Source organism: Ixodes scapularis, unplaced genomic scaffold (assembly GCF_016920785.2).
Source record: "Ixodes scapularis isolate PalLabHiFi unplaced genomic scaffold, ASM1692078v2 PGA_scaffold34__4_contigs__length_609834, whole genome shotgun sequence".
In the NCBI taxonomy this organism is placed as follows: Eukaryota; Metazoa; Arthropoda; class Arachnida; order Ixodida; family Ixodidae; genus Ixodes; species Ixodes scapularis.
Genome location: NW_024609862.1, coordinates 363,886 through 375,423, shown reverse-complemented (window position 1 = coordinate 375,423; position 11,538 = coordinate 363,886). Strand labels below are relative to the sequence as shown.

The 11,538-nt window shown below is 48.4% G+C and overlaps 1 protein-coding gene across 1 annotated transcript; it reads left to right on the top strand.

Annotated features, from left to right (window-relative positions):
• Positions 1–220: 220 nt before the first annotated feature.
• Positions 221–2,368, top strand: LOC115325323. The gene has a single exon (XM_040208694.1). The coding sequence runs from the start codon at positions 221–223 to the stop codon at positions 2,366–2,368; it is 2,148 nt and encodes a 715-aa protein (XP_040064628.1).
• The last annotated feature ends 9,170 nt before the right edge of the window (positions 2,369–11,538 follow it).

Genomic DNA, 11,538 nt, shown 5'->3' with positions numbered 1-11,538 from the left:
AGTCCTTAACCATATTGGCTTTGTGCATGGTGCTGAAAACAACTTCTCAATCTTGTGTGGAATCGACGGATGCCCGAGCAGCTACAAGCTGTTCTCGTCATACCGAACTCATATTTATCGATGTCACAAGCAAGTGCTTCGTGAGACTGGAAGCAACTTAAGCACCGAAAAGACAGATGAGGACGCTCAGAACTTTCGAGACGACGGCAGTGATGCCGACATGGCACAAGCTCCAGACACGGACACAATGGGTGCTTCATCGGAAAGCAACGAGGAGTTCCTGGATTTTTTAGGAGAAGCCCGAGGCGCGATCTGGAACTTTTTTTTTAATGTGACCGAGAACTGCAAGCTGCCCCACACTGTAGCAGAAAAGGTGTTCAGCGATCTGCAACTCGTCTTTGAACAGATAATGAAGGCGTTTGCTAACGAAATGGCATCCAAGCTTGATCTGTCCGCCATGTCTCCCGATGTGCTCTCGCTGCTCAGATGTTCGTTCCTGCCGGACCTCTTCAAAGGAATCCAGAGCAGACATCTGCGGGAGCAGTATGCCAAAGCACATTCCCCCTATGTAGAACCAAGGAAGTGTGAACTCGGTTCCCATGGTGACAAATATCACTATGTGCCACTACCAAGAGTCCTTGAAAAGCTCTGCGAGGTGCCCGACATTGCTGCCCAGCTCATGACACGACAAGCGCGCTGCGACGACCCTAAGGTGTACAGAGACTACACGGATGGTCTTCTGTTCCAAAGCATCAAGGACCTCATCCCCGATGGCACCCAGTACACCATCTTCATCCTGCTGTACAGTGACGAGGTTGAAATTTGCAACCCATTAGGGGCAAAGCGTGGGGTGCATAAACTGCTGGCAGTTTATTTTACCCTGCTAAACCTCCATGCGAAACACAGGTCCCAGCTGAGATTTATTCACTTGGTGCTTCTTGCCAAGTATGATGACGTCCAGACCTATGGCCTGGAGAAGGTTCTGAGCCCGTTGATTGAGGATATCAACGAACTAGGAATGTGTGGAGTGAGGTTCATTGACAGAGGGCAAGTACAGAATGCACAGGTCTTCGTGTTTTGTGTTTGCGGTGACAACCTTTCCATGAATCGACTTGGAGGATTCACGTGCTGCTTTAGTCGAGGCAGGGTGTGCCGCTTCTGTATGGCATCTTCTAAACGTCTGCCAGAGCTAACCACAGAGGACTTTTGTACTATACGTACAGCTCAGGCCCATGAGGGACACCTGCAGGCCGTCTCTCTCAACCCCAAGGCCAACAAGAAACTGTATGGCGTGAATGAACGCTCTCCCATGCTGGAAGTGCCATATTTTGATGTGACGCGACAACTTCCCCCAGACCTCATGCACGACATTTTGGAAGGGGGCTTTGAGTGTGTGCTTCGGCCGGTTCTAAATGCGCTCATCGAGGATGATGTATTGTCGTACAGTGATTTGGACCGCATCACTTCGTTTCAGTATGGGGCAAATGACAGCAAAAACAAACCTGTTGCGATTAACAGGTCCTTCTTGACTCGCAAAGCAAGCCTGAAAGGCACCGCAACTGAGAAGTGGTGTCTTCTCAGGCTCATGAGCATAATCCTTGGTGACCTGGTGCCAGAAGAGAATGCTGACTGGGAATTATACCTTCAGTTCCGTGAAATTGTAGACATCTGCTTTGCAACAGTCATTCCCAGTGAATACCTTCCCTACCTGGAAACGGCTGTGCAGGCTTTTCTTTTGGCGTTCGCAGAGCGATACGGAACTGCAGCTATAATTCCCAAGCTGCATTTTCTTGTTCACTATGCAAGGTTCATCCGTGAAGTTGGACCACTGCCACAGTTCTGGTCCATGCGGTTTGAGGCTAAGCACCAATACCTCAAGAGCCTTGCCTCGCGTATCAAAAACTTCCGGAATGTGACACTGACGTTGTCGAAACGACATCAACTGCTGCAAAGCCACCAGCTGAAGGATATGTCGTTGGCCGCTGAACTCGTGGCCTCGTCTGGCAAACCGGTCGAGCAGAATGCCCTGCCGGCCTGTGCTCAGGGTGTGCTACCATTGGATGCACACCAGGTGACACATGCAGCAGTGGACCACCGCAGCTACAGGTGTGGTGACATTCTTGTCAGAGCTGCACAGAATGATGGGCCAGAATTTTGGAGAGTTGAGGCTCTGTATGTTGCCTCAGGCAGACTGCTAATCTTGGTTGAGACATTGACCAATGAAGGGTTTGACAGACACAGGTTCTGCTACAATGTGGGTAGGTCTAGCCACCGAAAACTCGTGGAGGCTGAGGAGGACGACACCCTACACTGTGCTCTGGACTTGTACAACGGCAAGGAAGTTGTTGTCAAATGGGAGGTGGTTTAATATTTGTATGCTATTGTTGGTGCTAAAATTACTGTAAATATATGTGGCAGCGGTAATAAATATAAAGCATGAGCCATGGTCAATTGTCTTGTTTTTTTTTCACCACAGCAGTTCGGGGCTCTACAAAATCTCATCATGAGCCAACTCGTCTTGCGTACCGTAACATCCCGAGAAATATCCCACCTAAAATTGAGAGGATATTTGCGGAAAATCAGGAGTGGGCTAACCTCCGGTGTGCAATCAAGAAAGGTTAAAACAGTTCAATTTTTAAATAATGGGTTTCCGTCAAACTGTTATCGCGGCGAGGGGCAATGAAGCAAAGATGACTGTACTTCAGCCAGCAATGTTCGCTTATATCCAGCAATACCTAACTAGAAACATTTACGCCGAGGTCATACTTGTTCCCAACACTGAGGGGTGAGCTACATTTCGGTGCTTAAAAGAAAATTGCAAATCAAGCCAAAAATAGGTGTGGGTTACCTCTTGGGTGTGCGGTACGTTTCGGGATTTTCAGGTAAACTGGTCAAATAAGGCAACTCGTCGGAGTCTACCTTGTATTTAGGGAGGTCATTATGGTGGGAAACGGTGCTAGCCCATTCAGCCAACATTTGTTTCCTCACTGCATACACCTTTGAGCCACAACTTGAGTTGTTATTGATACATTTCCAAAGTGATAAAAACAATGTGTGATGGAATCCCTGCAGTGCCTAGAGAATATGTTAGGTACAACACCACATTGGGTTTTGTTCAATTTAGGACTTGGTGCTGGTGAGTGACATTATCAGAACATGCCACTTTCCAGGGTTGCTAAAACGGAACGGCAAGCACACCTGCAATTTGGAGCTTTAGGGTTCATGTTTCTTACATTCGGTGGCATATGTGAAGAGATCTGCAGTGCCCCTCAATCAAATAAAAACAGAAAGAGTAAGCATAGGGACGGACAGAACAGCACCTCTTTCGACTTTCAACACAAATAGCTTTATTAGGCACTGGCACCCAGCCCAAGAGACCCAAATGTTGGTGCCGGTGCCTAATAAAGCTATTTGAGTTGATAGTCGAAAGAGGTGCTGTTCTGTCCGTCCCTATGTTTACTCTTTCTGTTTTTATTTAACTTCACAAACGCGCTCACATCGAACTAACCCTCAATTAAATTGCTCAAGCTGCACTTTTTGTGGCGTTCAGATATTAGGAAGCAGGAATGATAACACAACTTAAGTGAACCCCTAGCAATCAATTCGGTAGCACTTGCCTTCAAAACTCACAAAAGTTTTAGAAGCACTCCAGAAGCTGCCTACATTCAACTAAATTTTTCTGGACCACTCATGACCTTTGATAAACTGTCTGCACTGAATAGTTTGTCTCACACACACACATCTCTGCTCTTTCTTAAACTAGAGATTGATAGCAAGAAGCTTTGCATCCACTTAAGTCTATCAGGATGCCAGGAGATCCAGCCAAGTCGTTGAGGGACAAGTCGTCAAAGGACAATTGCTCGAATGGGCCAATTTGTACAGGGCAACCTGTCGAAGGGCGATTCGTCGAAAGGGCTAACCTGTTGAAATGAGATTTGTCGAATTGTCCAGTACATGGTACAAGGTAAAGCTTGTTTCTTGCTACATTTGCCCCAAGTTTCATTTCCTTTCATTGCAAAGAGAATGTCCTGATCAGAGGGACTATGTTCGACAAATGTTTTGTTTCTCGTAAAAAGAAACGGAAGCGACGATATCGCGTCTGATTGGCTAGAACAGGGGTGACCAAGCTGCGGCTCGTGAGCCGCATGCAGCTCTTCGTGTGTTAAAGTGCGGCTTGCAGCTCCACCCCCCTACCCCCCCCCCCTCCATACACACACACACACTCCCCGCCCTCCCTCCCGATCAGATGAGCACTTCCCCAAAAAGAGAAATGGAACGCAATTTAAATCGAAAGACAGGTTGCAGTTTGGTAGTCGTGTGCTACTGGTACCTTACGTACAGATGGACTGCTTTTGACTTGGATAGATTTATCTTTTATTGTTCTGGACAAGATTCCCCCCCACCCCCTCCCCCCTGCGGCTCTTGGAAGTTTCGTGGTTTTGTTTGCAACTCTTAGGCCGGGTCAGCCTGGCCACCCCTGGGCTAGAAGCTCAAATGACGAAAGACGGAACTTCTGTCATTTGGGCCTCTAACCAATCAGACGCAATATCGTCACTTCTGTCACTTCCCTTTCTTTTTAGGAGAAACGAAACATTTGTCGAACATAGCCCCCAAGGTTACCAAGTTGAAAGGGAACTCACAAGAGAGTGAAGACAGGACGAGACGATGAGACAAGTAGAGATCTGTCTCATCCCACCATTATATATTCTCCTTCTTACTTTCAACTTATTTTTGTTTAGTTGAATGCCTGTGGGAAGGAGATGTTTTTGTTGTTTCTCTTTCCTTCTCTTGTAATTGCGTGAGCTTTCTTCTTTTCTGTCGATTGTTGTTGAAATTTATATAATTTTACTTGTTATATAGATTTCTGCATAGTTTGGGGACAATGTGCATTGTCCAGTTTCTGTCCTCCTTCGGGTTTTGTTTATTATGAACAGTTTTCAGCTGCAGTCTTTTGAATTGTAGCTGGTTATGGGATGGTACGCCGCACCTGATAAGGGTCACCATCTAGCTCCTTCTACACTATTTGAGACAATCAAAGTTCGAGTTTGGTCTTATCTTGTTTGCTGGTGATGGAGTTTCTGCACATAAAATTTCTAACATGTGCCTGTGTTCTGTGATAGGAGCTAAATGCAATGCAGCGACTGAATGGCCCTTTAGACGAGTGGTGACAAGTTGGACTTTTTGACAAATTGCCCCTCAACGAGCACCCTACTTCGAATAGCCCGATTCAACCAATTGCTCTTCGACGAATTGGTTTTCGACGATTTGGCCTAGACCCCAGTGTCAGTGCAGGCCCACGCCTCGATTTTTGCTTCCTATCGTGGTCACAAAGGAACAACCTTTATGTCAGGCTCGTGACCTTCACTATCTGTCTAGTCTTGTAGGCATGGGAATACCTTCAACTAGCACAGTGTATTGAAATTGTCTGAGAAGTAACTGCAACACCATCATCATTACATCGATCTGCATGATGCCTCCAATAAACTGTTTGTTTCCACTCAATGCAGCGACGTCTTGAGGATAAACCCAGGATGTAAAATAGAAGGAGGCAAATCGTCTTGAGTGCATCCAGTGATTGAGCCCTTGACCCGGCGCTTTGGAAGCCGAAACAGAGCCTCAGCGCCACAAAGGCTGCCAGTCAAACAAAAAAGAAACAGTATTTGCTGCGTTGGATTCTAGCAAGTTGTTTTGTGGAAAAATTTTAATAGCTAGTTTAGGGAAAAAAAGATTTTAAAATCATTTCATTAAGCTACATCAGTAATGTTTGACATTCAGATACTCGTTTCCATAATACAACTAAAATATCCAAGAAGAAGATGTGGGGGTCCCATTTGAAATGTCTCCTTAATTGGTTGACAAACCTTCCATGACATAAGCGATGATGCAAAGTCTACCCGTGAGAAAGATGTAGTTCAACCTGAGACATCAACTCCAGAAAAAACTAAGGAATGAATGCTTCACCGAATATGAAAAGGTGGTGCATGTTTACATCATGCTGTCTATCAGATCAAAAAAAGTTTATTTATAAAGGTGAGATGGGATGATTACGGATGAATGGAGAGGGAGAGGGTGTGGTTAGATGAGGTGTGTGAAGTTCACTGCGTTAAGGTAGGTGGGTGAAGAGTCCAGGATCTCGATCCTGCGTGGGTCTTTGCTTGGAGTTACCCAGTCCTGATACATTTGAAGTCGTGCATTTTGCGGAATGATGAGGAGTGCGTCGTGCCTTTGTGGCTTGTTTACCTTGCATTCATAGACTAGATGTTTACATGTAGCCGGGGTTTCGCATGTCGTGCAGTTAAGGTTGAGACCAGGGTCGTCTTCGTCGTGCAATCTGTAAATATTCCTTTTCTGCACAGGTGTTAGGCCTGTGTTGGTGGCAATGCATCACAGGCATACCTTCCCCCACCTTGAGTAATGGGATTAAAGAGGGAAACCTCCGCACATCTTTGATCGCCGATAGATAGAGATGTCGTTTCGGGGCCAATACACCATAGGAGAACAGTGTAACCCACCTCACTGGGGGTGAAAACTGGTGTCACTCAGTTCATTGAATGACGTTTCCCCGACAGTTAATTTCCCTGACACGCGATGTTTCATCGACAGCTTCTTTTTTGCGACATAGCCTTGGAAATATACTATTCGGTGGCATTCATACTGCGAGCATGTGAAGAGGGCTTCGGGGGCCTCATTTAACGAAACGGCGGCACACTCCCTCATTATTAAACCCAGTTTGCTTAATGATTGGCGGTTCAGACTAGGTGCGGTGCGATAACTCGAGCATGAGATTAAATTGAAACTCCCCGAGCCAGTGGCATCACCAGGAGGGGTAGAGGGAGGGAGGGAGGGGGGGGGGGGGGGGGGGGGGGGGCGACAGTTCCGGGTGCTGCGCTCGGGGGAGCTAGGGGGGGGGGGGGGGGGGGGATGCAGCTGGGCAGTGAAGAGGGGGGGGTGGTGCAATGACAAAGAATTATGCACCGGGTGCCACTGACCTCAGCAACGCCACTGAACCGAGCGTAGTGAAGCTAAGCAAGGGGTCACCGTGCGAAATAGCGGTCTGTTTGGTAGTCTACCTTACCGCTACGAACCCGAAGGGCGCCCTACTACGGCGCCGGTATCCGAGAGTACGCTATCGATGAAACGATAGGGACCCGTGTCTCCGTGTTTGTATCGACACACGAGCTTTCTGGGCGCTTACAAAACGCCACTCATTTGTTACTTCGTTCACTCCACGTCCGTGTTCAAATTCAAGCGGCTACTGCGACACCGTTTCCAGAGCTGCTTGTCGCCGCACGGTCATAGCCAAGGAAACAAAACACTCTGCCCTTCCGCGCTTGCGCCCCGGTGACCGCGCCGATGTCCATCTGCAGCGCCGAGAGGTTTGTGTGTCAGCTGACAGCAAAATCGGGACTGGCCGTCCGCGATCCATTCCGCGCGACTCCGCGCTCCATCGGCGCGCGATTGCTGCCGTCGCGTGGACGAGGCATAGCGCGGTCGCAATACATCGAACTGGCAGCAAGGTGTATCTCCATGCCGGCGTTCTTCGACGCGCGTCCGCGACAGATCAGATGGTTCAACTTTCCGTGCACCGTCTTAAAAACAGAGTGATCGAGTCAGCCGGTAAGGAAAAGTTTGAAATCGTGAAAAGCACTTCGCCGTCTCCTCCGGAATACTAAAACTTAAGCACCATAAAAAAATTCCGTCGTGTGAGTAGATCGTTTCAATTTCAATTTCGTTTATTTTGCAGAGAATGGAGGGACTCAGACAAAAAGCTGTTAATAGCAGCTTGATGGGATCTGAGAGTCCCGCCCAGATAGTCGGCCGGTCATTGGATGTAATCGATAGATATAATTTGCATTCGCACGCCATTCGACGTACCAATATCTTTGAACAAAATTTCAGCGGTTTCAGCGATTGCCAGTTTCTTTAGCACTTCAATCGACGACCGCGCTGGGCCGCAAACCACAGAACGAATGATAAATTAGTTGGGGCAATGGTGCGAGCATTTCGCATTTCGGGGACCATGTGGTGAAGATGCACCCTCGTCTGGCGAGAGCAACTGCTGCTTATGCTCCTCCCCACTTCTCAATTAGTCCCAGTCGACCGCGGTTGGTCCCCCAGTTTTGCACACGGCACATAGTTCCAACCAGATGGTCCCCGCGAGGTGCAAATGGGAACTCAAGGGTCCAAATGCTGTCGTTGCTCCCCAGAGGCTCGATTTTTTCTTAGAGTGTCAGAGTACAGAGAAAAGTCGAAGCGACAGATGATGACCCACAGTTCTGCAATGGATTCGGTTAAAATGTAATTAAGTTCGCACCCTGCTTGGTGAACAAAAAACAACAACAACAAGAAACACTAATCCAATTACTTTTTACACCTCGACCTAACGTTGAGGTGTAAAGGCCCGTTCACACACGTGCAACCGAATTACAGGATTACCGCCACGTTTGGCACGCCTAAGTAATTACCTACGCGACGCGAGAGATGCAATATTTCTTGTGTTAACCAAGGGATCCGGACATATCGGTGTAGGACGTTTCGGTGTAGGGCGTTTCGGTGCACGGACTTTTCGGTGCACGGACATTTCGGTGCACGGACATTTGGGTGTGGGACTTTTCGGTGCGCGGACATTTCGGTGCACAGACTTTTCGGTGCACAGCCATTCAAAAACGCGAGATTTTTCTTTTTTTTTTTTCTTCAAAAGTAATACGCACTATTTTAGCTAGAAACGATTTTTTTCGGACTTCATAAATTTGTAGACTTGGTCATCCATTTACGGTCACCTACTCATATAGACCATTCCATTTAGCGCTCTCGGGGCGGCACCATTTTGTTCGACCGCAGCGCCCTCTCCACACATCCGGGAAGTTCAGCGGGTTCGGCGGGGTAAAACGAGAGAGAGGGCACGCGCCAGACTCCGCTAGCAGACGACAAACCGGGAGGTTGCCGTTCTCCATCTTTGGGCTGTGGCGGGCTGTACGGAACATCGAACTCTCGCTCGTAGCTGCCGTTGTGAAGTGGTTCCCGTTCTTAGAATAGTTGTGGCTACTCTAAAATCAGCCTATAGCTCTCTGTTACTCTATTTTGCTAAATGATCAACTAGCATATCTTTTTTCCGTTATTTAAATAGCAGTTGAGTCAGCCGGCAGTACTATACCCTCAACTACTGCTTGTATTGCGGCAGGAGAGCACGTTTTATTTATTATTTCAGACTTCCACTCATGGTCGCTAAAGGCCCACACCAGTACGAACTTTTGTATAGTAAAAAAGGTACAGCAACCGGATTTACTTTTCGCCAAAGAGACCGACCAACCTGACACAGTTTTCCCTATTTTTTTTATTTGCACGCAGGTAACAGCGCAATTGGACCCTGTGAGTCTTTTTATCTAGCATAATATTACACGACAACTGGCATATCAAAATCTGCGCATCTGCGCTTGAAAGTTCCAAAAGGACGCGATTTTAAACAGAGCTTGCACGCCAGCCGAACGCTAGCTACAGCCCACTCGGCGGAGCGGACGACATCCGGGGTGAGAGGGGGAGTGCATTTTTTTTCTTTTACCCTCTCTGCTATGACCCTAATGGAACGGTCTATACGACCTAAGTGACTTCGTCAGGCGCAGCACCATCCTGAGGCAGGGCTGCACTCTTGGAAAAAGGGTATGGATAGTCCTACCTACGGGGAGGAACGGTCTTGTAGCCTATATTCTTTTAGAAAGGGAGAAACTTTCGTCCCTGAAGCAGTGGAGCAAATAGTTCCTCCGTTGCCTGCATCTCATTATGGCGGCCTTGAATCGAGCAAATCGAGCTTGAGGCTTAACGAGAACTCTTGTACGGGACGAGAGGAGCAGCAAATAAAAGCCTAACACGAGGTTTCCGCGAGCTGTGTTTATTTCCGAAGCCAGATTCCCCCCGCAGGTACAGAAACTTCCGTTTCGAAAGCAGTTACTCAGTCTTCTCGTCGTCAGCACTGCGATGTTAAACGGAGACTACCGATACCCAGTTACTTCGCGCCCTTTACGTCTTACCTTTGCAGTTCCTCGAGTCACAATGCCTTCGCCAATCGCAGATCACGGAGGAATGGAAAAAAAATCCGCGAAAAGTTGCTCTCAAAAGAACAAACTCGAAGCCGCTTTTGATCGCGTAGCGTGAAAGAAGGTTGAATCGGTTAAATCGCTTGCCACCAGATGGCAGGGTCAGGCAGAGTAATTTAGAGTAACTGTATATGCTCCGCTTGCGGAGCAGAGTACCGCAATGGTGCCATTCTGGAGCCAAGCACTGCGGGAAGCCAAGGTCGGTTTTTGCAGGGGACGCGAAGGCGCCAAGGAGGGAAGGTGCAGACGCGAGTAGCGTGCTGTGGCGTGCTGCGGAGCGCTGCGTAAGGAAAATAGTGCGGCGTGCGGCGACGAGCCGCGCATGCGCCGTCATCGTTCTTCCGTCGTTTCCTGTTTCCTTCTCGATTGCAAAAATCGCACCCCCGAATCCTCCGGGTCGCGTGTGAAGTGAAGTTGTCAATTCATTGCGGTAAACGACGCAGCGGCTGACGAAAACACCGTCCCCTCGCTTTCGGACGAGAGCTCGCCGACTCGCCAAGAAGGCCGGATGCGCCGGTCGCGTATCGCGTATCACTCCGCGAGAGCCGCAGACGCGAGCAACGCGATCGTCGTCCGTGTCGTCTGCTTCCCATACCTTGGAAACGGATGTCCTAAAACATCGCTCGCGTTATAAAAACAGAGTTGTATTGTACCCAGCTGACGCACATAATGTTCAATGACTTAGGAAGCTTTCGGTTCGTTTAAGTTTAGTATAGGATCTATATTTTGCGAACTCAAAGCGGAAAATATGTTCCCCCGAAACTCGGCACTCTGGAAGGCCGCTTTCCCGCACGAAGGTCGGCTCCAGTTCTGCCCACGTGACCACTCCTCCGCCAATACGGAGATGGCGGCGAAAGGAAAAGGAACGCGCTACTCTGGCTCTGCAAGCAGAGCCTATACAGTTACTCTAGAGTAATTGCAAGTAGCTAGCCTGGGTGGCGCTAGGTACCGCCGAATTCATGTTCTACAAAAAATATTTTTATTTTCTCAGGCCACCATTACGCATCGGGATCTTTGGAAACCTCTACTATACACACATGCAGACACATTACGCCAAGGGGGATAGAGGGGTAGGAGAGGGCATGACGTCGGCCGCGTAGCCTCACCAACACCAAGCCATGCTCCCTTGACGCCTCGCCTGTCTCTCATTTTCCTCCTTACTCTCTTCACTTACCATGCCAACGTGACCAGATCACGCGAACGTAGCTAGCCTTCGTCTTGCTATGGGGTACTAGAATACACCACAGTCTAGCCTTCGATCTGATAAAACCTACCGGACGGAGCGCGCGCAGGCCTGCAAGGAGATCTTCTACAATCAACCATCCATCTTACACGTGACTTGTCACGTGCACCAATCGCCAGAGAGATCTGCGGTCACGCTGGGCACAAAATCGTTTAAACTTTTTATGACTAGGCTTCACCAATATTGCAACGTGCCCCCTCCTAG

Coding starts and splice junctions, on each gene's coding strand:
- LOC115325323 (XM_040208694.1), top strand. CDS start 221: ATGGCACAAGCTCCAGACACGGACACAATGGGTGCTTCATCGGAAAGC.